At 38.8% G+C, this 26,863-nt stretch overlaps 1 protein-coding gene across 2 annotated transcripts; it reads left to right on the top strand.

Annotated features, from left to right (window-relative positions):
- Positions 1-2,093: 2,093 nt before the first annotated feature.
- Positions 2,094-26,807, top strand: LRRCC1 (leucine rich repeat and coiled-coil centrosomal protein 1). 2 transcript variants are annotated; one of them, XM_081949843.1, is made up of 19 exons: positions 2,094-2,250; positions 4,020-4,225; positions 6,242-6,307; positions 7,551-7,718; positions 7,842-8,005; positions 8,105-8,305; positions 8,676-8,860; positions 9,336-9,528; positions 9,699-9,847; positions 11,222-11,426; positions 11,907-12,046; positions 14,406-14,607; positions 16,447-16,632; positions 19,018-19,192; positions 22,827-22,990; positions 23,707-23,915; positions 24,483-24,620; positions 25,795-25,930; positions 26,541-26,807. In XM_081949843.1, the coding sequence occupies exons 1-19, from the start codon at positions 2,192-2,194 to the stop codon at positions 26,661-26,663; spliced, it is 3,069 nt and encodes a 1,022-aa protein (XP_081805969.1). In that variant the 5' UTR covers positions 2,094-2,191; the 3' UTR covers positions 26,664-26,807. The 2 variants fall into 2 exon arrangements, with proteins under 2 accessions (XP_081805969.1, XP_081805970.1); XM_081949844.1 differs by lacking the exon at positions 4,020-4,225 and having other exon boundaries at positions 2,171-2,250.
- The last annotated feature ends 56 nt before the right edge of the window (positions 26,808-26,863 follow it).

Consider the following 26,863-nt stretch of genomic DNA (forward strand, 5'->3'; position numbering starts at 1 on the left):
ATGGAGACAGTAAGGCTTGAAAGAACAATTCTCACATTCCCAAAGCAAGCGGCCTTGGAAGACAGTACCCCAAGACCAAAGAAAGGGGATGTGTGTGCCTAATTCAAGGGCCAAAGAGCACATTGCAACACTGGAAGATTTTAAGAAGAGTGGACACCTATTTGTCTAAAATGGTGCCCTGTCTACTGCTTTAGCAGGGGGTTAGTTTAGAAGACCTCTAAAGGTCCCTTCCAACCTGTAATTCTGTTATCTGCAGGATCTACCCCCTAGTGATCCTCGATTATAACACTAACTGGGTCAATGAGACACACAATGAAGCTGCCACAGCTCGTTTTCTGCTTAAGGGGGAAAACAGTATTTAACATTCAGACAGCTAAGAGTGACTTTTAAGCTGCCTCAGGTAAGAGGTGAGGATGAATGTAAGGCAAAGCAAGGAGTTTTCTATATCTCTTTGATGCCACCTAAGGCTTATGCCATGGCAATGTGATAGCGCTAGAAAAATGGTTGAAAATGCTGAAATAATCTCTCATCACCCCTATAATGCCCCACTGAAAACATTATAGTTGTGCTTTTGACTTGAGAATAAATAATTTAATTTTAACCCTCTGGTCAGACTCCTAGCAATTACCAAGAAGAGTAGAAATGGAAGAAATGGGAAAGATGTTAAGGGTGGCAAGAGATGAAATGCGGGAAGAGGACAACAGCTTCAACTTTATGAGCAGGAATGTAGCTACATAATTAAGGCATTTGTAATTGATGACATTATCAACATCTGCTATTTTGACACTGCTCCTGAAATTTTCTGTGGACTCTTCTGAGAAGTGGTTACTCTTAACTGTGTCATTTCCAATTTGACAGGTCACATATCCCTTTATGATTTATCTCCTTCAAATGCTACTTTAAATGGTCCCTTGAGCCATGGAATTAACTTGTTTTGCAAGATTTTTTCCGATTTCCACTGACAATGCAAATAGAATCCAGAAATATTATTACTGCCAGACAAGAATATTCAAGCCAGTACCAGTAAATACATTGGATTGCATTAGAATCCCTCCCCAAAAGCATTTCAAAGCTTATTGTACCTGCATTATGCAATGTTTATTATAGCAATAGACTTTCAAAATATTTCATCTCAACCCTGAAACAGTAAAAAAGGTATACCTCCAACTATTTAGTGCAGTGCTATTAGCTTTTTACACATTAAATTTTAAAAAAAAGTTTGAACCCTGAGGTTGTAGTTTGCATTGTAGCTGTAAGCAATCCTCAGGATTGCGATTTAAATAGATGCTCTCACTCTTTCAGAGAAAGTGATTTGGACTTTGAATCAAGGCACATTTCATTCGAAATACAAAATATCTGCACCCGCAAGTGGGGGCTGCAAACCACCCAGAAATCAACAGACAGCAACTAAAATGTATTTTAACTTTCCGCTGCCATCTGGTGGTCGTATGAATCTCAGTCCAACTCAAATCCTAATCGTTCTCCAAAATTTTCCCAAGCCCCCTCACCAATTGTGTTTTACGCCTCTAGGAACGTAAACTCCAATTTTCAAACCCAGTTACTCTATTTGCCCTTTCCCTCGCTTAGAAGTCCTTTCGCTTCACTGAGTTTCCATTTCAAGCCCAATAAATAAAAGAGCTGCTCAAAATGCAAAAAAACAGCGAGCCAATTCACATTTTTTCCTAGGTGCCCTGCTTCCTTCCACCTCCCCCCCCCCCCCAATAAAAATAGCCAATCTTATCGGGTTCATATCATGAAAATAACAGGCTGGAGCTCCATTTTCGGACTGGATTTTATTTTTAATATTGAAATAGGCAACTACCATAGATGTGTTTGCACGTGCAACTGTGGAATGAGTAAGAACAGCCGGGGCTGCCTTGCTCATAACTTACTCTTTCCTATACTGCGTCCACAAGTACAAATCACTTTCTAAACGTTTGAGCCGGTTTTTTTGTTCCCTGTCTTCCGCCCCTGGAGTAGAGGGGCACCGAAACTTTCCTTCTTCCCTACGCCTGTCTTGCAACCGCAGCGCCTTCGTTTCGCAGCCGCTGGGAAGCCCACATTCCTCCCGTCATGCCCAGCGGTGCCGTTGGCGCAGTCACAGCGAGCAGGGCCTGGTGGGCGGGGTTCAAAGTGGAGGGCGGCAATTACCGCGGTTCAGGCTGTGGAGGAGGTCTCTAAGCGGAGCGGGATGGCGGCGGTCTGCGCAGCTTCAGGGGAGCTGAGCCTCATGGATAAAGGCATCAAGAGGTGAGAGGCTGCCGGGACGCAGAGGAAGCCCTGCCTAGTGAAGTCTCTGAGCTTTTTCCAAATCCCGTCTTAGGTGTTGCTCTACTGCGAGGTTGCATCAATTTTTTGCACACTTAGGGGATGCTTCCCCTTGTCCTTCCTTGGGTGTCATGCAGAAGTGCTGGGGTAATTTTGGGGTCACAGCTTCACCTTTGGGGGTTTTTTTTTTCTCCATCCCCCGCCCCTTTTAAAGTAGACCGGGAGTCGACAAGCCTGAATTGTTAGCCAAAGGCTATTTAGTCTTTTAAATTATTGGAAGAAATTTAGAAGGGATGCTCCACGGAATGTGTGGTCTTTTTATGTGGAAGAAGGTGGCAAGTAAGTTGAGGCTATCCCGTGCAAAAAAAGGTCTTTCCATAATGTATAATTTAATTGACAGACTGCTACCATAGAATGGATAGCATAGAATTAGATTTCTTTGCTTTGGTGGAGAAAAAAATATCAACAGCTGCAAGTCATGATACATATTTTATTCATTAATACATACCGGCATTAAATATTAATTTGGAGTACTGCAATGCACTGTACATGGGGCTTCCCTTGAAGACTACCTAAAATTTCAATTGGTCCAGAATGCAACAGTGTGCCCAGTAATGGGGGCCCTAGTTTGCTCTTGTAACATTTTTGTTAGAAGCTGCACTAGCTTCTGGTTTCTTTCCAGGTGCAATTCAAAATGTTGTCCAATACTTTAAAGCCCTGTATGGACCAGGGCCAGGTTATCTGCAGGACTGCCTTTCTCGAAGGACGAATACTTATCCTATAGGGTCAGATATGGTGGGCACACTCCTAGTCCTATAGGGTCAGATATGGTGGGCACACTCCTAGTCCCTTCCTTTAAATTTTGCTATTTGTTAGGAGTTAGGAGTTAGTCTTTTCCAGGGCAGCCCTGTGGAACATTCTGCTTCTGAGATTCAGCTTTGAACATCTGGCTTTTCCTCGAAGCGCTAGGACAAGATTAGATGACTGCACCAAGAAGTTTGACTTGGCACAATTAAATATTTTTAATACTAACATTTTTTATGCAGAGAATCATGAAAATACTGGTGTACCTTGTATACCGTGTGGTTTTCATGGGCTTGAATACTTGTTACTTGTTATAAATAGTCCTCGACTTATGACCACAAAACTCCCCTTTTTATGACTCTGTAATCCCTTAATTCGGGGTAGAGTCACAGCGACTGGATGGAGCCCTAGTTGGATGTCCTTCCTGACACTGCGCGGAGTTCACATCTGAGACATATATATTTGCACCTTAAAGAAAAAAATCATCTGCTACCTAGGATTGAACTCTCAACCTTCCGAACACAATTGAACCCCAAATTTCTGTGGCTAAGCAAGATAGTTGTCAAGTGCAACTTAAGTGTTTGCCCATTTTCTGACCTTTCTTGCCTGAGTTGTTAAGTAAATCAGTGCCGCTTTTAAGTTAGTAACATGATTATTAAGTAAATCTGGCTTCCCCATTGACATCACAAAAGATGGTCACATGATTCTGGAACACTGCAACCATCATAAATATGAGTCAGGTGGCAAGCATCTGAATTTTGATCGCATGACCATGGGGATGCTGCAACGGTCGTAAGTGTGAAAAAATGTCATAAGTCACTTTTTCCAGTCCCATCGTAACTTCGAGTAGTCACAAAATGAACTGTTGTAAGTCAAGGGCTGCATGTACTTCAAAGTTTCTACATATTGTTAAAACCAATGTATTGTCCTATGTTCTTCATTTATAGTTTAGCAGAGCTTCCTTTAAGTTCAGAACTTCACACACTCAACTTGCACTGTAACCTGATCGCCAGAATTGAAAGTCTTGATCACCTGTTGAACTTACAACATCTAGATCTCTCATCGAATCGTATACATTGGATTGAAGGCCTAAGCTGCCTTGCAAACCTGCGTACCTTAAATTTGGCTTGCAACTTGATAACAAAAGTTGAAGGTCAGTCCTTAGATCAAGGCTTGATGTTGGGTTAATATAGGTTTCCTTCCATTTGTGGGAGGGAACTAGAAAGCAATGTTTCCCAACCTTGGCAACTACCAGCTGTGTTGACTTAAGGCAGGGGTGTCCAAACTTGGGAACTTTAAGACTTGTGGACTTCAACTCCCAGAATTCCCCAGCCAGCATGGCTGGCTGGGGAATTCTGGGAGTTGAAGTCCACAAGTCTTAAAGTTCCCAAGTTTGGACACCCCTGACTTAAGGCCTAGAATTGCCTTGGGATAGGCAATTCTAGAAAGTTCACACATCTTCAAGAGACCATGATTGGGAAGCTCTGCGCAGAGTGGGATTCTTAACTGTGGTCTGTAAATAAATTGCAGGGAATCTGTGTACATGGATGGGGAAAATATTGCAACTTTATTCACTTTTTTTTCATTCAGTAACATACGTCAGCAACAACCTGATTTAGGATCTTCAGATTTCAAAAGTTTTCACTTTAATAAAACTCATCTAAAATTATACCTTAAAAAGACATTTTTATAAATTTAACTGATTAATAAAGAAGCATGCATATTGCTATAATTGTTATTTTTTTAACATTTTGGTGACCATACTTGGGCATAATTGGCTTACGTTGCATTTAAATTTTTCTGAATTTTTCAGACATTTTTCTGAAACAAGGTCCATAGGTTTCACCAGGCTCTCAAAGGGATTCATGACAGAAAAAGGTTCAGAATTTCTAGGTTAAAGAAAACTTGCTGAAGGATTTTTGTTGATACCTTTGCTGACGCCAGTGCTGTCTCTCATACTGTTTTGAATGGCTTCTCAAGGTTCAAGACCCTCAGACAAAAGAATTAATAGTGCAGATTCCCCCTTCCTAGAGCTTCTCCAAGGGGAATGTCTAGACCAGTGTTTTGAAGATGTGTTGACTTCACCTCACAGAATTCCCTCAGCATATTGGCTAGGAAATTCTGGGAATTTAAGTCCTTATAACTTGAAGTTGACAAGGTTGAAAAACACAGATCTAATGAAATATGTAATACTACTTGTAGAAAAAAACTGGATCAAGCCTTTTTGAACTTTCCCAAGCTTGAAGATGTATTTATTAGGAAAATCATTTTTACAGTAATAGCTGAAATGTATATTTCTGAAACTGGAGAAATGGTAACTTTGTCTGCTTCTCTATAGAACGGGCGGTCAACCACAGAATATTTTGAATATACTGAAATATATTTACTTGCCTAAAGCATTCTGCCACATCATTTAATAATGGAGGCTGAAATAGAAATGGCTCTTAAGACCTGTCATATTCCCATTCCTTTCCCCCCTTTAATTACAGTTCTTGAATGTTGGAGATTTATAGCATTTTTGTACACTTGACTCATTAAAAGGATGCCTGTAGAGATTTAGCATTTTTAATGGCCTGTGCTATTTGACAGTAATGGTTCAGTAAAACTTTTTTATTTTATTTACTTTCTTCTGCTACAAGAAAACTGTGTTCATGTTGCATTTCTCTCTCCCTTCCTCCATCCCTACCCCCACCCCCAAGATTTCCAGTATGTTTTGAGTTATTTAGCAGCCTAATGCCAAACCAGCTATAACTGAATCAGAAGACTAAAATGGCTGTGCTGAGGTTCACAATTAAAAGTACACAATCAGATCAGGAATAAAAGATGAAGAGTTCAGGGAATCATAAGCTTTGGCTTGGCTACCAAGGCTACCCTAAATTAATGGACCTTGGTAATTATCCTAATGTTAACTTATGATCCATTTATAAATGAAGAAGGAGGCAGCATGCTTAGCCAGGATTTGTAAAGGATACATAAAAAAGATAAAGCTGTCAGAACAATAGCTCCTTAAGGTTTAAGCACAGAATGCTGACTAATTGGATGTGGTAGTACAATGTTCACAGAATGGCTAGAAGTCTTTAAAAAAGTATTGAAATATGTATTGGACTCACTTCTGATTGTTTGTATATGTATAGTTGCTTTCATTTAAAAAAAAATGTCTCTTCCCTAGGGTTGGAAAATCTATATAATTTAACGAAACTGAATTTATCTTACAACCGTATAGATGACCTTTCAGGTAAGATATTTTCAGCTCAATCTATTCAAACCCAAGCATTACTGACTTTGAAGAACTTATTTGGAAATCCATATGCGCAGAGCCTAACACAGTGACAGTCATAGGCTTCAAAATGATCGGCACAACCAGTTGATGAAAACCTTACCTCTTTTTATGTGCGTGCAATGCATTTGGCGCATAATTTAAAAAGATTAGGATTACCCAGATGCACGCACAATTTTGAGCCCAGGGATGTTGACACCCCTGAATGTGTTTGTGACACTGCAGTTTTGGAGATCATTAGAACTTTCAGAGAAGAAGGCAATTTATCAACAGGACTAGTTCAATATGTTCATATTGTTCAATAAGAACAATATGTTGTTCTATCTGTAGCTATCAGCCTTACAAGGTATTCCAGGCAAAAAACACACCCTGATGTACTAGCTCTGCTTTGTTGTACAATGACATTAACACAGAGGTGGGATTCACATAATTTAACAACTGGTTCGCCTAGTGCAGAACCGAAAATATGAGCAAGCACGTATATGCTTGCTTCGCTTTTGTGCGCGCCGTTCATGCTTGCATGTGGCTTCAAGCACACAGTGATTTCAGCATACCTTCCAGCATACCTTCTCGGGAAGCCACAGTGAGTAGAAAGGTCAAGAGGCGGAAATCAGCTGGGCTGTGTGGACGGGGTGAGCGAGCCAGAGAGTGCGATATATAGGACGGGATAGCGCCGGGGTGGGTGCAGCCAGTGGTTGGAACTACCCGTTTACCCGAACCAGTCCGAACTGGCAGAAGCCCACCTCTGCATTAACAGAATTTTGCAAGTCTGCGAGGACATTTCTCGCCCCATTGCCTTTACAGCCCAAGAGTTAGGTAGCTAGCCATATCCACATTCCTTCTGAAAGATAAGCTGCCTCTTATCTGACTTGTCCTGGCTGTGACTCTTCCTGTCCCAAAGCCATTCTCATACATTGTTACAATGACTGGAAATCCAAATGGTGCCTGCTCTGTGATGATCTCATAATGCATTGACAAATTGTCAGTCTTGGTGTCTAAATGAATTAGTCTGTCTTTCCTCTATTCCTTGGTTTTGCGCAGTCATAGTTGTTTTATGGAGATAGGCACAACCCTTTTCCTAATAAAAAATATATATTTGGAATACTTTACAAAAGAAGGAACCCCCCCCCCCCTATTTTAATTAAACTGTGCTTAGATAAATGTTTTTTTATTTTTATTATTGATTTTTATTTTTTTACAGGATTTCTACATCTTCGAGGACCCGACTATAAAATTAATCATATTGAACTTCACAGCAATTGTGTAAATAATGTTAACCATTTACTTCAGTGCCTTAGTGGACTGCAATACTTGACTAATCTTACTTTGGAGAAAAATGGAAAAAGTAACCCCGTGTGTGCCAAAAGAGGTAAAAGTGCTGCAATTGTTCAGGTGGATAGGATAAAATCTAGTGCAAATGAAACTAATTTGGAAAAGCATTTGGAGGCTTTACACAATGCAGTTATAAAGTAATTTCTTTTATTATTTGAAGGCTACAGAGAGATTCTCCTTCAGGCTTTACCTCAGCTGACCATCTTGGATGGGAAGAATATATTTGGGGAACCGATTAATTTAATGCAACCAAACTCATCTGATTTGAAGTGCTTGGAAGATCTCTTAAGCTGTTTAGTTTCCAGTTATACAGATGAAGAAGAGGTGCTGTAAATTAATATATTTTTGTTTTTATTTGAAGTCTGTAAAGTTAGTTTGAACTTCTTTTTGTATGACTTAGAATTTTTAATTTCTTTTTAATAGACCTATGTTAATTTGCCAATAATAACACCGCGTATTGATCAAGTATTAGCCCAGTTTCGCCAGAGGACAAAAATATTACCTTGGACTGCCACTAGCTCTTCCGCTGAAATAATGTCATCTTCTGAGCAAGAAAAAATTAAATTTGATAATGACTCAAGAATAAAAAAACTAGAAGAACAGATATCTCACCTCCTGCAAAAGGTAGTAACTTAATGTTTTTTAGTTTAGCTTGACAAATATTTGTTGATATATTTTCATTTGCATCATATTATCCCAATAGAATACAATATATGCAGCTCAGGTTTAAGCTGTATATGGTGTCCATTTTGTTGAAAGATGTATTGATTGTTATTCCTTCATCTCGTGTTCTGATTGTTTGTACTTGACTGAATAATGTTCTTAGCTGTTGTGGGAGATTGGGTTGTTTCGTTGATAATGGAATACTTAGTGTTTGTTTTTCAATGTGTTTTTAATTTCTAATAACATATTATCTTTTCCTGGATCAGCAGAGGATACAATAGCAAAAGTGAACAGATAAGAGTTCCTCATCAACATATTTGTTTATTTTCAGGTTACTAATTCTTCAAAAGCTGATGTGACTGTGAAAGCCAAAAAAGAAACAGATTTTACCTCAGAAAGTGGTAGTGAAAGTGGAAAAGAGAATAGAAAAGCTACTAAAAGGAGCAAGTTGCCTAATTATCGGAAAAGCACTTTATCAACCAAGCTCCGTTCTCAAAGAGGCAAACTGTCAGCCAGGTATGATATCTTAGTCTTAATTCAGCTATCAGTGCTTTCATATTCACATGTAGTATGTTACTCTTTATGAAGATTAGTAATCTGCAGACTTGAATGTAACCTGGTTTTCATGAAAATAAGACTAATTAATGGTGAAGCTTAATGGTGATGGAGTTCATCTTTGATCCTGTCTATAAATAATTTCTACTTTCTTTTCTGACTTGGATAACAAAGTTGAAACTCAAATGTAACTGCTGAAAATGAATCTAAAATTTTAGAATCATTTTATTTATTGCCTAAAAATCTAGTCCAGAGAGAGGTATTTTTCTAGAAATTGTAGATAGGATGTTTGTTTGCAGAAATTTACATGTGGGATAGTTTTACAACTTTTAATACCCTTCTAATTACTTTGGGACCCTTTAAATGATATCCACTTGATATTCTGGCAAACTTTTATCCATTCTAGTATGCAAATTCAATTTTTGTTTCACTTTAGAGAACAAGAGAAAGATTTCATCAAGCCTAAATTTCAAGAATCCCATATCAAAGAGCAAGAAAGTTCAAGCCCAGCTTCAGAAATTGCAAGTTTGAAAATAGTGGGGGAAACGCCGAAGAAACTGGGTGGGCCGAAAAGTCAAATGAAAACACTAAATGTGGATACTGGTATTCAAGAAGAATTCACTTACAGGGTAGATACATTTATTGTTCTGAAGTGATATGTGCCTGAGGGATTTTCATTTTTGCTGTATAGTATTGATATAAACTTTAAAACAAAATTGGGATAGCTTTTGTTTAATAGAAGCAAGGGACTTTTGATACATTGCTAGCTTGTTTCAGAAAAAGACGTTTTCTTCTTTAGGCACTAATTCAAGAACTAGATCAGGAGAGAGAGAAGCGATGGAAAGCTGAAGAAGCTGAAAAGAAACTGAGTGAAAGCATTAAGCAGCTGCAGAACCAGGCCAAAGAAGAAAAAGATATTCAAAGCGTAGCTGTTTACACTACAGATAGGTGAGTATTAGTATACTCTATAATTTCTTTTGAGTTGGCAATGTGTGGTTGCAATTCACATGGAAAGAATTTGTTCATTCTTACATTCTTAAGTTCTTGAGAGCAGTAAAATATGATCATTTCTTGTGGGTATATATAGATTAGCAAATCAGTTGAACTCACTGTATCTTTCTAAGTTCTAAGTGACATGTCTTTTGATATTTCTTTCAGTGAATTTGATGGATTTTACCTAGGTAAGAAAGTGGCCTAAGAATGGCAGAGTGAATTAATCCTGAGCCATAGAACTTTCAGTGACATACTTGATTTGAAAGTAACTTCCTGGCCAATTTGATCTTGCAGGGTTGGTACGATATACCCGAAATGTCTTCAATTAAGCCTATGTAATATATCAGGACCCTGGAACTGCCCTTACACTATAGTAATGCCTATCCTCTGGAATGACGTTCTCTCCGAGATCTGGATGGCCCATGCTGTGCCATTGTTTCAAAGAGTTATGAAGCCAAGACTCTTCGCTCAGATCTTTGTTTCCATTCAATCTGTCATTCCTGCCATCTTTTTCTTTCTTTTTCCTTTTATTAGTTTTATCGTAATTTCTGTGTTTTGCTTATTATGAGCTATCCAAAGTCATTGGGAGTTGTGCAGCGTAGAAGTATAGTAAATTAGTATTATTATTAATAGTAATAGTAGTAGTAGTACCGCCTTTTGTATGAGAACTCTGGGAGTTGCAGTCCTGACACATCTAGAGGATACTAACTGCTTGGCTGTCCTAAACACAAGACAAGGAAGATGTATGTCTGAATCATGATTGTCCATCCTTTTGGCTTGCCTGGGCTGCATTGAGTGAAGAGAATTATCTGGGGTCGCATATAAAATATATCACCAGGTTGACTCAGCCACCATCATTCCGAGGTTGGTAAAATGAAGACCCAGATTGTTGGGGCCAATATGCTGACTCCACTTAGAGAGGGCTGTAAAGCACTATGAAGCGGTATATAAGACTAAGTGCTATTGCTATAAGTAACAAATTTTATTTTTTTATATTTTTTATTAACTTGTGGGATTCTTTACTAGCTGTCCAGGGCCATAGGTAGCCTGCGGGCCCTGGATTGGATATACCTGTTGTAAATTGTGATTCTCCTACATTGATTTAATCAAGAACATCTCAGTTCAGATATGCCTTGACCCAAACAATTGTTCTGACATCCCTTCATTTGCTCAACACTTCAACAGGTTGAAGTAAAATAATGAAGTTGTTATGAGGAAAATAGGAGGAAAGTGTTTTTGATATGTTCATCACCTTGAGTTATTTCTAAAAATAATGAAGTGGGATATAGATAAGTAAATAAATACACCATCCACATATATGTTTCTCAGGCTAAGGGAGCTGATTTTGAGAGAAAGAAATGCAAAGACAACACTTCAGATTGATATTCGGCAAGTGAAAGAAGAAGCTGAAAAACTTGGTAAGGAGCTAGAGCGGTCCAAACAAAAAGAAGAGGATCAACACAAGGCTCTCCAAACTTTAGAAGAAGCTCTCTCCAAGCTGGAGTCACAAAAAGCACATCAGCAAGCTTCAGAGGTAGACTTGTTGGTTCTGAATATAACAAAAGATTGTGTTAATATTGCATTTAAACATTTTTTTGCTTTTTGAATTTTTTTTAATACGACCAGAATTTTGCTTGATATATAAAGAATAGCTCTGTTCTTCCTTCAATGTTGTCAAATGAATTACATATACTGATTTTTGGAGCATGTTTTAAGATAAGTTCATCAGAATGATAGAGTCAATGGTGTTTGTGTTTTGATATTGGATCAAAATAGCTTTGCCAATTCAGTCCAAAAACTTTAAGTTATTGCTTCCGCACTGGCCAAGAGTTACTCTATAATGCTTGTGTATTGTGCTTTATACTGAAACCAGATAATTATTTGTGAAAACTTTTTTAAAAACCTTAACATTTGTTAATTGTACCCTGTTGAGCTACTGCTCAAGAATATCTGCTTGTGCTATCAAACTTTGAAATTGTGGTCGTTTCTCTTGCTGTTATTTCAAACACTACAGATGAAAAGGATTCAAACTGCAGAACTTAAAGCATCAGCAGCTGAGAGAGAAGTACAGTTACTTCGAATCTCTCTCCAGCAACAAAAAGAAAAGGTGGAACAAGTCCATGAACTCCTAAGGCTAAGAGAACAGGAACACAGGTACATGTTTCCTAATAATCCAGCAAAGATATATGGCATTGTTGAGTATGTAAGGAACAGCTCATTTTACATTTTTGAAACTTTTAATAAATACCTAATTTTAAAAAATGTTACTAATTTTTTTTCAAGTTTTAAACATCAGATTTCTTCACTGAATAAATCCTGACCAGATTAACCTTTCTACAAACCTTTTGTAGAATAGATTATTATGTGGCAGTTCCAAATCAAATTTTGTAAAAATCAACAATCAAAACATTATATACAATATAGATTTAAATTGAAAAATCGTCAATGTCTCAGAAAATAAAGAAGGGGTCAATTTAAGCATTTTAGGGTAGAACTTTGTACCTAAAACCGTCTTAATTTCACTTGAACTCGTTCGTGTATTGTATCTTTTTAAAAAGCTGCACAACTTGGGGTTCCTGATGACTTTGGGAGAAACTACCAGAATTCTTCCAGAAGCTATTAACCAATAGTTATTTTTTAACATGATAGACTGGGACATTTATCTCAATATATTCAGTGCTCATATTTTTATTTATTTACTTATGTACTTACTTACCTTACTTATTAAATTATTGTGCATCCCATTACTCCATAAGGTGATTCGGTGTGTGTGTGTTTAAAAGTTATGTTATTTCCTGCATTTATTGCTTTTACAAATAATTCAAAATGATGAAAACATCCAACCAGTGACGTGCGGTGAGGTTTATGACTGGTGAGGCACTGACACAGTGCTGAGTTTCAAATATTTTTAGACTAGTGGACTTCAACTCCCAGAATTCCACAGCCAGGCATGCTCAGTTCCAATTTAAAGCAACAGCATTTGTTTTTCTCCTTTGCTCCTTCTTTTTCTTCTCCTTCCCCTCCTTCCTCCCTCTCTCCCTTCCTCCCCCTCTCTCAAACACACACACACACACATACACACACACACACACACACACACACACACACACAAACATACACAGAAGTTGGATTGGACTATCTCTCCTACTCCTTCCCTCTCTCACTCACTCTCAAACAAACCCCCCCACACACAAAAGTTGGATTGGATATCTTTTCCAGTGGCTTGAAAGCAGCTCCTCTGCCACCCCCCCCCCCCCATTCCCCTGCTGCCTTTCCCAAACACCTCCACCATTGCAAATGCAGCCTGCTGTCTGGGTGGGAAATGCCTGGAACACAATAAAGCCCACCCACCACCTCCTGCTGGCAGGCTGGGGTGAGAGGAGAGGCAGAGAAGCCGGAGGGGAGCCGAACCGAGCATGGCTCTTTGCCTGGCTTCCTGCCTCCTCCTGTGGTCTCCTCAGTGCTCGCTTGTGCTCTCCCTCCCCAAGTGTAGTTTGATTGCAGGTGGAGCCACATTGCCTTTTCAAACTTGTAATCAGTGAAGCTGGGCTAGATTTTTATATAGTTTTATCCAGCTGTGTGTGTGAGAGAGAGAAATGAATGGGGGCCTGGGGAGGAAGTCACTACACTTGGGGAGGGAGAGCACCAGTGAGGTTAAGCAGTCATCCACGGTGAGGCAGCAACTAGCTCAGCTTTTTCCTTTTACTTTTTTTTTTCATGATGAGAGTGGTGAGGCTGTGCCTCACTTGCCTCACCTGACTGCACGTCACTGCATCCAACACACCTTCCTCTTCCTATTCTCCCCACAATAACCCTGTGAGGTGGGTTTGGTTGAAAAAGAGAGCTGGCCCAAAGTCGCCCAGCTGGCTTTTATGGCTAAGAACGTGAGCTCATGATCTGCTTTCTAGACGGGTGCCTTAATCACTAGACCAAACTGACTTTCCATTAACTGTAACGAATTGAGTGAATAATGGATTAATTATATTTTTGTTTTATACTGGTCTGGCTTTTATACTTTTTATTTTGTTTTGGTTCTACTTAGTTTGCCAGCCAAAATATATATATGCCCTTCTTTTTTAAAGGCTGGCATGTAAGTTTGAAAGAAGACCGAAAGTCCTTATGGCAGAAATGGTGGTTCTATAATGGGATTGTAATCTATCCAATTGGAATTTTTATGAAATCCTGAACTGTACTTTGTGCCTCCACATTAAATATGGGCTTTTTAGAAATACAGAATTTTGCTTATGAGAAGCAATTTCTGTTCATCTTAATGTGGAGCTGCAGTGGCACAATGGTTATAGTGCAGTACTGCAGGCTACTTCTGCTGACTGCTGGCTGCCTGCAATTTGGCAGTTTGACTCTCACCAGGCTGAAGGTTGACTCAGCCTTCCATCCTTCCGAGGACCCAAATTGTTGGGGGCAATATGCTGACTGTAAAACGCTTAGGGTTGTAAAGCACTGTAAAGCAGTATATAAGTCTAAGTGCTATTGCTATTCTGTCTTATTGTTCCAGAAAAGAACTGGAAACCAGAGTTACATTACATGGCTCAGAATTTCAAGAAGCTCTGTCAAAAGAAGTAGCCAGAGAAGAACAGAGACATAAAAACCATATTAAAGAACTACAGGAAAAATGTCATCAATCAAACCAGAAATATAAGGATCTAGAGGATGAGTTCCGTGTAGCCTTAACTATAGAGGCAAAAAGATTTTCAGAGGTAAGAAGAGGAAAATATATGGAAAAAGAAACCGCAAGAGTTATTTTGCTCTTCAATTTAGGTAGATACTGAAATGACTTAACTACATTGAAAACATGAAAGGGTGAGGTCGGTGATTCTATTTATGAAAAATGTGCTTTATTTAAAAGCTTTCAAAACCTAAGATCCATAATAATAAGCTGCCAATGTTATTACCAATTGTGCAGATGTTAAAATGGCATTTGTACACGTGTTACAGGGATGAAATTCAGCAGGTTCTGACAGGTTCTGGAGCACTGGTAGCGGAAATTTTGAGTCGTTCGGAAAACTGGCAGATACCACCTCTGGCTGTCCCCAGAGTGGAGTGGGAATGGAGATTTTGCAATATCCTTCCCATGCCACGCCCACCAAGCCACGCCCACAGAACCAGTAGTAAAAAAAAATGAATTTCACCACTGAAATGTTATATAATAAAGCTGCAGTCCTTTTCAACAACCTTTGTCAAAAAGATTAAGAGATGCTTAGAATGTTCTCCTCTTGAAGGATCCCCCTTAACTGAGATTTAAAAAAAATGTTTTTCAGTGTTCACTATGTAGGTGAAGGATAAAAATAAAGTGATTTGGGTTCTTCTAATATAGGCAATGTGTTCTTCTCCTCTGGGTCCTTTCCTACACCCCAGGTTTATAGTTCTAGGTGCAACATGGCGAATCTATGGCATGTGCCACAGGTGGCACGCGGAGCCCTCTCTGGACACGTGAGCCTTCGCCCAACTCAGCTTAACCGTGCATCCGTGCGTGCCTTCTGCCCACCAGCTGGCTGGGGGGCGGGGGGAGGAAACGGTGTGTGGGCCTGTCCTACACACCCTCCTTGGTACTAGGAGGTTTAGGGAGGCCAGCTAGGCTCAAAATGGAGCGCGGGCAGGTCGCGCACATGCACGGGGGGTTGTGTTCATGCGTGGGAGAGGGAGGGTCATGTGTGCATGTACAGGAAGGCAGGGTGTGTTGCATTATGGGTGTGGGTACACATGCTGTTGCGCATGCACGTGTGATTTTGGCACATGAGAAAAAGGTTAGCCATCACTGTTCTAGGTAGATTTTTGTATATTAATTCTGTCTTTCTAAGCAGGATTAAAGTTCATTAAATAGTAATGAAGTCATTCTGAATTAAGAACAAATGCATGCGTACACCACAATGATTCAAGTGTATGAAAGACAATTGACTTAAGTCTCACTAAATTTTAAAACAACTTTGCTATTGGATTCAGTTATTCTTCAAATGTCCTTCAGTTTTATAAAGGTCTTAGCTTCATCCTTCTCATTCTTAATAATGCTTCTTAGAAACTTGGATAAATCATTGAGGATCTAGCTATGAAGAAATAGTATAACCATTGAAAGACCTTCCTGTAGGTCAGTGGAATTATTTTCTTTAGAACACCTTGGCAAATGAATACTGTCTGCTTGGTCACCTCAGTTCCAAAAAATATTATAACTGGGATAATGATTTCTGAACAGTATTTTCTCAAAAATAGAACAAAACAAGCAAAAACCCCAGCCATTTAGAAGAAAAACTTTATTCAGTTATAAGAAAATAAACGTATTCATGTAACTTTAAACCAGTGGATTTTAAAAGAAATGTATTGCAAGTAATTTTGCAAGTAAAAATTTAAAACACAATCAGTTTGATTTGTTTAAATGTGTCTTATTCTGATATGGTTTAAATTAATAGATGGCCTCCTGAATTGTTCTTTGGTCGGTGCAAGTTAATATTGCATAGTGAATGCATTTTTAAATTGAACTGTCATTCATTAAAATGTTAATGCTGAACACCTTATTTGAATCTTTTGTTTTCTCACTAAAATAGGTTAAAGAAGGCTTTGATAGACTTACTGCTGAGCTGGCGGAACATAAACAAATTCTTCTCCAGTCTCAGCAAAAGGAAAAGCAATCTGCTAGTTTGATCCATGAGCTGACATCTGTGGTGAAAGAACAAAAAGATAAAATCACAGAATTAATCAAATCAAAGCAAGACATTGTATACAACTTGAAAGTATGGCTTTTTAGATTTATCTTATATATTGTGTTCTATACATTGTATTTTGTGATGAATCAGAAACACTTTAATAATAATAACAAAACATTTTGTGAGGCTGTACTTTAGATTTGATTCCAGCTCAATGCAATTTTTCAATGCTTTTTCAATGATCAATGAGTAAGTAATGATGCTAAAAAGTTCAAGGAGATACTGTTTTATCTGAAATAACTAAGAAAAATTCATAATTCAACCATTCTCATTCGCATGTAGCAAAAAAATGGTTTCTTACTATGATGAGCCACAAGAACATTTAAATTTGCATGCTTCCCATCTCTCATCATTCATGATCATAAAGTGGTGATGAAAAGCTTTTCCATGATGAAACATATTCTTTTGAACAGAGCACAGACAGAGACAACATGCAAAGTTTCTGTCCTGAAAGCAGGTGCAGAAGAGAAAAGAAGTAAAAGAGTGTGTATCAGGCAGAAAAGTTCAATTAATAAAGATGAATCTATTGCCTGGATGGAAAAGAGTAGAGTAGGGCAGTGATGGTGAACGCACTTGTCTGGGACGCGAACTAGAAGAGAAGCTGCCCAGTGTGCATGCACATACTGGAAAATGAACTTCTGCTTTCCGTCTTCAGGTTAATGGTGCACATGTGCGTGCGACAATCAGCTGGTTGGCGCCCATGCTCTAGCTCTTCCAATTTCTAGCACAGCCGCACGCACGAAGGCCAGCTGATCATTGTGCATGCATGCGCACCAGAAACCCGGAAGAGGAACGGGTGACACCACGCGTGCCAGGCAATATGGCTCCGGGTGTCACTTCGGGCATGCGTGCCATAAGTTCGCCATCATGGGAGTTGGGTAAGGTGGTGTATGTTTAAAAACTTGGGAAATACTTATGTTTCAACCTGGACAGCAAAAAGTAGCTTTGACCTACATGGAGGACATGTTCGAATGGTGAAAAGTGGAAGTTTATAGTTCACTACCCTGTTTCCCTGAAAATAAGACCTCCCCAGATAATAAACCCAACCAGGATTTTGAGCGCATGCGCTAAAATAAGCTCTCCCCTGAAAATAAGCCCTCGTCAAAAATATTGCAACGCAGCAGCAGACATGAGGTGACCACGCTCGCCACCTCTGCACCTCAAAAATAATAAGACTACATTAAATTTCTTAGGAAAAGCACAAGAGATGAAATTCTGAATACACAAAGGGGACAAGCCTTGATATACAAAGATAAGGAGATAACCATACTGAAACAGATCCCCAAGAAAGTGAGGGAGAAAAGAAAACATTATTCGCAATTGGCGAATAAACTATACCAGATGGGGGTGTGGTTTCGTTGGTTGCTGCCTGAAGGTATGTTAATATTCTGGGAGGAGACAAGAGTCAGAATTAATTCACCCATAGAGGCACAGGCCTTTATGGAAAAAAATAAACTACTTCTAGAAAAACCAGAAGATATCCCAGTAGATGTACAAGACACGGGAGGGGCCGGAGCACTGCCAACGGGGGGAGATGGGGCGACATCAAGAAAGCTCAAATCACACAAATAATAAGAAAATCCACATGACACAAACTGACTGAAATTATTAATGAACTTACCACACTGACTATATGTTATTATGTAATATTTGAATACTATGCAAATGTACACCATGAGTCTGGAGGGGGGGGTATACCTACCGCAGTTTGCGGCTGCCACAATTTGTAACTTTCCCCATACCTTTTCCTTTTATAAAACACCAAAAAACCAATAAAACTTTGTTTAAAATAATAATAATAATAATAATAATAATAATAATAATAATAATAATAATAATAATAATAATAATACCTCCCCAAAAATAAGGCCAAGCGTTTATTTCGGGGGGTCAAAAGAAAATAAAACACTGTCTTATTTTTGGGGAAACACGGTATCATTTTTCCAGTAGTTGCAGAACCATGATTTCTGGTCCTGCTTGAACTAGTCTCCTATATTTCACAGTAAACTGCAATAAATAATGCTCCTGGAATTTAATTCTGAATAGAAGATAGTAGCCCATGCTTTGGCTTGTTAATTTAACTATCTTGATTTTTTTATTCTTTAGGATTTCTTTTTATCCTTCTTTAGCTTTTCACCACTTCATTGCCCTTCATTAAATGCTTCATCGGGTTACTTATTTTTCTGAATCACCTACAATTAAGGTCAAAGGAGTTCAATTAATAGATACAATAGATGTTCCCCTTCAGTGACATTAGGTTCGCTTAGAAGTCACAGCTAAAGGTCTTACTACTGTCAGCAACAAGTGATTATAAATATGCTGCGATATGTATGTGAAGAAGTTTGTTTTTAAAAATTTTAGCTGCTTTAAAGTTTGTTGGTTTCTATTTTTTCTTTTTACTTTTATGTAAAGAGTCGGATACAAACGCTTGAAAATATGGTAGAGGAAGACCAACAAAAGACTATTCAACTTGAGCTTCTTAAGCAGGAAAAGTCAAAACTTATCTCACAAGTAACAGCTCAGGAGTCTGTAATTGATGGATTAAAAGCAGAAAGAAAAATATGGGGAGAGGAGCTGGCACAGCAAGGTAACTACTCAGTCTTTTATCCTTTATCTATCCCCTGCTAGAACCAACCAGTTCATCATTATGTGCCTAATCCCCTATAAAAGTCACAAAACTAAAGTCTAATACTATACCTAGAAGATTTCATATCCCTGCCTTCCTGAAAGATAACCAAAGCAGAGAGAAAGTAACATGTTCCCCTTACGTTTGCCAGGGGGAAATAAACATCTCAAAAATCTTGCTTGGTGAACTGCTTTGAGAAACAAAAATTGTCTGAATATGGCATCAGAATACAATATATTATGTACCTCAGTTGTACAGCATGTACACCTATTTTGGGGATAATTTCTCTTGGATTGTGCTATTATGTTTGCAGTGGTCCACACAGTTAAAATATACTTCCCCAAGATGCTTTTTCACACCAGAAGCAGAGACTCTCTAAACGGAGGGCTTCTATTTTTTAAATATCTCTAAGGCTTTCTCATCCTTAACAACTTTAAGATGCATGGACTTTTAACTCCCAGAATTCCCAGGCCAGCATATTTTTGAGGTTGAGAAACACTGGTCTATAGGGAACATTTAGAAATACCACGATTCCCCTAGATACTGCTTTCCAGGCCATTATTTGAAATACCAGACACCGTATTTTTCGGACTCTTAAGATGTAACGGAGTATAAGATGCACCATGATTTTGAAGAGGTATTTTTTTTTAAAAAAGTTTTTGCATTCTGCAGGTCTCCCAAACCCTCTGCACCCGTTTTTTGCAAAAAAAAAAAAGGGGGGGGGGGGCATGCAGAGCTTTGGGAGGCTTGTATAGTGTTCCTAGGAACTGGGGGGATGGCAAAAATGAGCAAAAAATGATCTGGTTTTTCGCAAAAAAGGGCCGTTTTTGCAAAGGGGGGGCAAGTGCTTCTGGGGCTGGGGGCAGGGCAAAAATGAGCAAAAACGGCCCATTTGTTGCTCATTTTTGCTCTCCCCAGCCCCCAGGAGCACTTTGCAAGCCTCCCAAACCCTCTGCAGGTCCATTTTTGCAAAGGGGGCGGGGTTTTGGTAAGCCAAAACTACTGTATTCAGTGTATAAGATGCACCCAGATTTTCACCCTCTTTTGGGGGAAAAGGTGCATCTTATACTCTGAAAAATATGGTAGTTCTTTTGACAAGACTTGGATGTGTTTTGTCTCTGTTCTATATAGGTTGACATAAATCAGGGCTGTCAAAACTTGCAGCCTGTGTGCCGGATGTGTCACACACGGGCCACGCCCACACCTGGTTTAGCAAAAGCAGAAAAGTCACGATACGCCATGTGACGCCACTGTGACGACGCACGTTTGACACCCCTGACATAAATAGTAACATTTGCTTCTCTTCAAATCCCAAAACAGCTTAGAGTAGAAGTAAATGACCTCAGTGGCAATCAGTTTCCTACCTGCTGACCCACTAGGGAAAATAATGCAATAATTATCATTCACTGCAGGAGGAGACCCGTCATATCATCAATTGCAATGTTTAAGAAAGTGGCTGCTTGGTTTTAGCAATTCTAGGAAGGGTTAGATAGACCTCAACCTAAAAAATCAGAGAAGGATCTAATTACCTGTTTAAGTCTACTATTTTCATGAATAAAAATGGGAATGCTAAATTTTTATTTTTCGGTAGGATCAAATCTGGATCAGAGATTTAATCTTCCAAGCTTTTGGACTTGTGCTAGAGCCCATCTTCTGGCAACTTCTAACAGGATGTTTCTCACACACATTCTTCTAGGCCAGGGGTGTCCAAACTTGGGAACTTTAAGACTTGTGGACTTCAACTCCCAGAATTCCCCAGCCAGCTGGCTGGGGAATTCTGGGAGTTGAAGTCCACAAGTCTTAAAGTTCCCAAGTTTGGACACCCCTGTTCTAGGCAGAGGTCAGACACCCGCGGCTCTGGAGCCCCTGTGACACTTTCAACCCTCTGCTGGGTCTCCCTGTCGCTCAAAATAGGCGTCACAACTGCCAATGTGCGACACCCACCTACATGCAATTTATTAAGCTTTTTGACCCTCGGTAGGCCAACCATGGATAAATCCAAGAAAAGAAAATTTCCAGAAGAAAACAGAATCTTTAATTCAGCTATATATGCTAGTTTTGTGGCCGCTCAGGAAATAGCACAGGATGACTTTTGTGGCTCCCAGGGTTTTCTGTGGGAAATGGGTCCAAATGGCTCTCTGAGTGTTTAAGGTAGCCGACATTCCCTGAAGATCCAGGGAATGGCTCCAGCATGAGTCTGAAAATTAAGAAGACTAAGTCTCTGGTCCCGGTGACCAACCCAGATTGGATCCTGCAACATTATCCTGGGACACGTATATTTGCTTTTATTCGTTTTGGTTTTCTGATAGCTTATGAGGCGTATATGTAGACTTCTAGATCAGTGGTTCTCAACGTTCCTAATGCCGCGACCCTTTAATACATTTCCTCATGTTGTGGTGACCCCCAACCATAAAATTATTTTCGTTGCTACTTCATAACTGTAATTTTGCTACTGTTATGAATCGTAATGTAATTATCTGATATGCAGGATGTATTTTCATTATTACAAATTGAACATAATTAAAGCATAGTGATTAATCTGCCAATCTTGGTTTGGGAGAAGATCAGCCAGGTTGGGATTTTCCAGGATAAAGCGACCTCCCTGCCTGCCTCCAGCAGCAGTTCGTGGTTTACACGAGTTCCACTTTATTAAGTTAACTTTTTTTACATTCCATTTCACCCACCCACCCCCCCACCCACTTTTCTTTCTTTCTTTCTTTCTTTCCATTCCTCCCTCCCACCCTTTTCTCTTTCTTTCTTTCTTTCTTTCTTTCTTTCTTTCTTTCCTTCCTTCCTTCCTTCCTTCCTTCCTTCCTTCCTTCCTTCCTTTCCATTTCTCCCTCCCTTTTCTTTCTTTCCATTCGTCCATCCTTCCATTTTCTTTCTTTCCATTCCTTCCTCCTTCCCTTTTTTCTTTCTTTCTTTCTTTCTTTCTTTCTTTCTTTCTTTCTTTCTTTCTTTCTTTCCATTTCTACCTCCCTTTTCTTTCTTTCCATTCCTCCATCCTTCCATTCTCTTTCTTTCCATTCCTCCCTCCTTCCCTTTTCTCTTTCTTTCTTTCTTTCTTTCTTTTTTTCTTTCTTTCCATTTCTACCTCCCTTTTCTTTCTTTCCATTCCTCCATCCTTCCATTTTCTTTCTTTCCTTCCATTCCTCCCTCCCTCCCTTTTCTTTCTTTCTTTGTTCAGCCTTTCCCTGGCATGGACAGGCGGGGCGGCGTCTGGGTTGCGCCCTGAGCCGGGAGGAGGCTGCTTCGCCACCCGGCGTTCTTCATGCATCTGCCACTTCAGGACGTGCTCCTGAGCATGGGCGATGCCGGTGGAGGTGGATGGTCTTAGGCGACCCCTGTGAAAGAGTCGTGACCCACAGGTTGAGAACCGCTGTTCTAGATGTTCCCAGCCTGTACTCCAGTTATGGTTACATTTCTAAGCAGATTGATTACCTGTAAAAACAGAAGTGCAGGCTACAATCTGAATAATAAATGAATCCGGTACTTAAAACCAAGCTGTAGATCAGCAGTGATCCTATCTCGTGAACTTTCTTATATATTTCCAGTGTTTACTACACCACAATCATTGATGTCTTTGCTTTTCCAGGAGCTGCTCTTGCTCAAGATCGGGGAAAGCTGGAAGCCAAAATAGAAGTTCTAACTAGTGAGACAGAAGCTTTGAAAAAACAAAATGAATCTCTGAATGATGCTTTGCAGATTAAGTCTAAAATTGTGGAAGATCAAACCGAAACCATTAGAAAGCTAAAAGAAGTAAGGGTGTTCTTTTTTGTATCTTTAGATTAGATAATATTTCAGGCCTTGATTATTGAATAAGACATGGTTGGGTCACAATACGCTAATCCAAAATGAAATCGATCAATGCACTGAGTGAACCGTGACAATTCTAAAGAGGGATATGATACAACAGAGATTTATACTTTTATTTTGGGGCATTGGAAACCTGCAATTGTCATGATGGTATAGCTTCATGAACAAATTGAATACTGTTTTTATTTTTTATTTGCTGTCTTTCTGCTTGTGTGTTGTCCATTGTTACAGTGGGAAATTGGTATAGGTACTAATTTTTTTTTTTACAGTTTGGTACCAATATCAACTTTATATTGTTTTAATTCACCGTGGTAATTAGTTTTAGTGGCTTTTATTTTCTGAAAGCTGCCCAGTCATTAGCCGAAACAGCAATATAAAGTACATAAATGCTGTTAAATAAAAAGGTCTTTATAAGTAATATTTGGAGTCAATCACATCATGATTAAAAAATAGTTTTGCTGAGTGCAAGGACAAGTATTAAATAGAAAAAGTAGTTTAAAGATTTAGGTTGGATTGAATCTCATGAATTTTTGAGGTTGTGTTCGTAATAAGATAAAAATGTCCTGTTATTCCTTTTCAATTATGTAAGTTAGGTGATGAATAAGAAATTTTAAATTCATTTCACTCTAAATATGTGAGTAAAACATTTTACTTTGAAGGCCTCACAGAACCGAGATGAGCAAATAAGAAAGCTTCGCGAGGACAATATTGAAATACAGAAGAGACTTCAAGTACAACTACAGGAAAAAGATGCGCAGTTAGATAATTTATTGGAAAAATTAGAAAGGCAAAATGAGAGAAAAGAAGAACTGAAGCATCAATTGCAAGAAAAGGATGCTGAGCTCAATGACATCAAAGAGTCTTATAGGTCAGTGATGGCTAACCTTTTTGTCCTTGCATGCTGAAATCACATGCACATGCCCACACCCACAGTGCAATGCATCACACCCACCGCACATGCGTGCAACCATGACACACACACACACACCCATGCATGCACACAACACTGCCCATGGCCCGTTTTGGGCCTAGCAGTTGTCCCTGAAGCCTCCTAAAAACAAAAATGGGCCACGCGGGGGGGGAGAACAGAGACCCAAAAATCAGCTGCCTGGTGGGAGGCACGCGCACATATGCAGTGGAGCTAAGCTGGGCGACAGTTTGCGTGCCCGCAGAGAGTGCTCCGTGTGCCACAGGTTCGCCATCACAGTTATAGGTGTTTAAAACCAATATTATTTTCTACACACATTGAAATATTAGCAATCATATTCATTCCTGATGGGAAGAGAAAATAAAGTTAAACTATAAGCCCCGTTCCCATTTATAATCCTTGAGATTGGCTGGTGGAAAGCCTGCCTTAAAATTAATAAATTTAAGTAGGATTTTTCATGGACTAAAGGCAATCTCCAAACCACTTAGAATATTTATGGTATTTCAGTGTGATGAATAAAAAATGGCAAGATAAAGGAGGATTGCTGAGCAAGTTGGAAGCACAAGTTAAACAAATGAAAGAAAACTTTGATATCAGAGAGCAGCAGCTGAGAGAGGAAAGAGATAAAAGTCTTCAAGCTCAGAAGTAAGTATTTCAATAAGGTTAACACACAATGTTAAGGTAACATTTTAGCTTATTAAACCACAGGTGGATGAAGAAGCATGCTCATAGACCATTTTATCTGTATACTAATTGACAAACAATCAAGTTTAGTCACAAACTCTGTAGTTTATTTTATTTAACTCAAGAAGTTAGTCTGTTGGCTAAGTTGCTTTGGCCAAAACATTACTTCTAGTTTATAGAAGTGAGGGGTATTTTGTGGCTTGTCTCTGTTTCAATTTGAAAGTTAGAAAGGTCTCTCTTATATGAAAATGTTGTGTGCAATTTGTTCACATGATGGTTTAATAAACTAGAGCCTGTGTTTTATATGTGAATGAACTGATTGTGTATGCTTTTCTGCTTGTGTTGAAGTGTCTTTTATGCCATACACTTAACATTCAGAACTCATTAGATCCCATATGCAATTTTAGAGAAAGGAATTGTTTGTAGTGTAATTAATAAAGACTGCAACCAAAGTTTGGTTTGCTGTCTGTTTTTATATTTTTGAAATAGACTTTCAAAGGGTCAGATTAAATTAGGAAGCAGTTTTTGAGCACAGATTTTCTATATCCTCTAGGAATGGTTACTTAGCTTGAGTTGCACCTTTATAGAAATAAGTCACCTATTAGTATACTTCTGTTCTTGCTATTATCTTTGGAGAAACAGCTTTACTTGAAGCAAAGCAATTTCTGTATTTTTCACCCCTTTTTCTTTAAAAGAACAAATACGTGTTATTCTTTTTTATCAGCTTTCATGGAAAATATGGTATATTAAAATTAAGTTTTCTCTTTTAATGTGATTTTAAATAATATGGATTTAAAACTGGCATTTGTAAACAGTCTTGAGAAGATGCTAATACTATAGTATATGTTTTCAAATTTAAAGACAGATACACACACACACACACTTAGAATTATCCTTTATTGTAGGAAATAAGTTTATATGTTACACCATGTATACTTTCTTTTCTGTGCCTTCCCAAATCTATTTCAAAAAGCCTTTATGTGAGGCACCTGGGTTGCTGTAAGGTGGAGGAGAATATAATTTTTTTGCTTTCTGATACATAGGCATCATTGGATTTTACTTAATAGATACAAACAATATCAGCAATAGAAAATTATGATGGGATAGAGGAAATTTAAGAATGTATCTTGTTTAGGATTATGATGGAAAAACTGCATTCTGTGGATGATGCTTTCCGAAGACAACATGAATCAACCATTGCAGCACATCAAGTAGAACTGCTACAGCTAGCAAATGAAAAGCAGAAACAAGTTGCGGCAGCCAATGAAAAGGTGACTGTGCTAAGCAGTTGAAATCAGTTATATGTTAATCAAATGAGTTTGCTGGCAAAAGTGATCAAATGTTTACCTTTTTAAACTGTTGCCTGCACTTTTCCCTTTGAAAAAAAAGTTTTGAATTCAAGAATTGGTGGATTCTTGAATAGAAGGAAGTATGAAGGAAAGTACTTGGCAGCTTTTTTGTCTGTGAAATTGTTCAGTTAGGTTAATAGAAAGGTTAGATGTTGACTAGGAAAAGCAAAATAGTGCACGCGCCCACCACTTGCACAAATGGAGCTGCAAGCACCACCTGCCACACACACAAAATCATCCCCCCCCCCATCCCCCTCTTCTGCCAAGTCAGAAAAGGTTAGGGAACTGCTGCTTTACAGGCCTGAAAAGATAGTCAATGGAAAGACTGCAAAGTTACTTTTTGTAACTTTGTTACTACGAATGGTCACTGCAAAGGCCAGTTAGTTGCCAAATGAAGATTACCTGCATGTGGGTCTCTAGAAAACATGCTGTAGGCAACTCTATGCTTTTCTGCCTCCATGGTATATCTTCAGCTGATTTCAGACTTGGGTTTATTGATACATAATAACCTTATCAACAATATTTATTTCAGGTTTACCAGGTTGAAGAAGAAATGCGTCAGTTACTACAAGAAACTGCAAAGAATAAAAAGACTATGGAAGAGAAAATAAAATGGCTAACAGTTGCTTTGAGTGATATTCAGCAAGGACTCTGAGATACATCTATAGCACACTTGGCATTTGTAACCATCATCATTACAGATCGTTTGATGATATGAAATGCTGCCTGTTGCCATAAGTTATATTTGTACTTTATGTAAATATTTTCAGAATAAAAGTTAACTTTTGTTAAACTCTCAGTGACCTTCTAAAGTTTCCATTAAACATTCACTACATCAAACATGGAAGAAGTTTC

This window comes from Natrix helvetica (assembly GCF_964273705.1).
Source record: "Natrix helvetica genome assembly, chromosome: 4".
Taxonomy (NCBI): Eukaryota; Metazoa; Chordata; class Lepidosauria; order Squamata; family Natricidae; genus Natrix; species Natrix helvetica.

Excerpts from the sequence above, each read along its gene's own strand:
- LRRCC1 (XM_081949843.1), top strand. The coding sequence starts at position 2,192 with ATGGCGGCGGTCTGCGCAGCTTCAGGGGAGCTGAGCCTCATGGATAAA. Across the intron at positions 8,006-8,104 it reads GTTATACAGATGAAGAAGAG|ACCTATGTTAATTTGCCAAT; the intron begins GTGCTGTAAATT and ends TCTTTTTAATAG. Across the intron at positions 8,861-9,335 it reads AGAGGCAAACTGTCAGCCAG|AGAACAAGAGAAAGATTTCA; the intron begins GTATGATATCTT and ends GTTTCACTTTAG.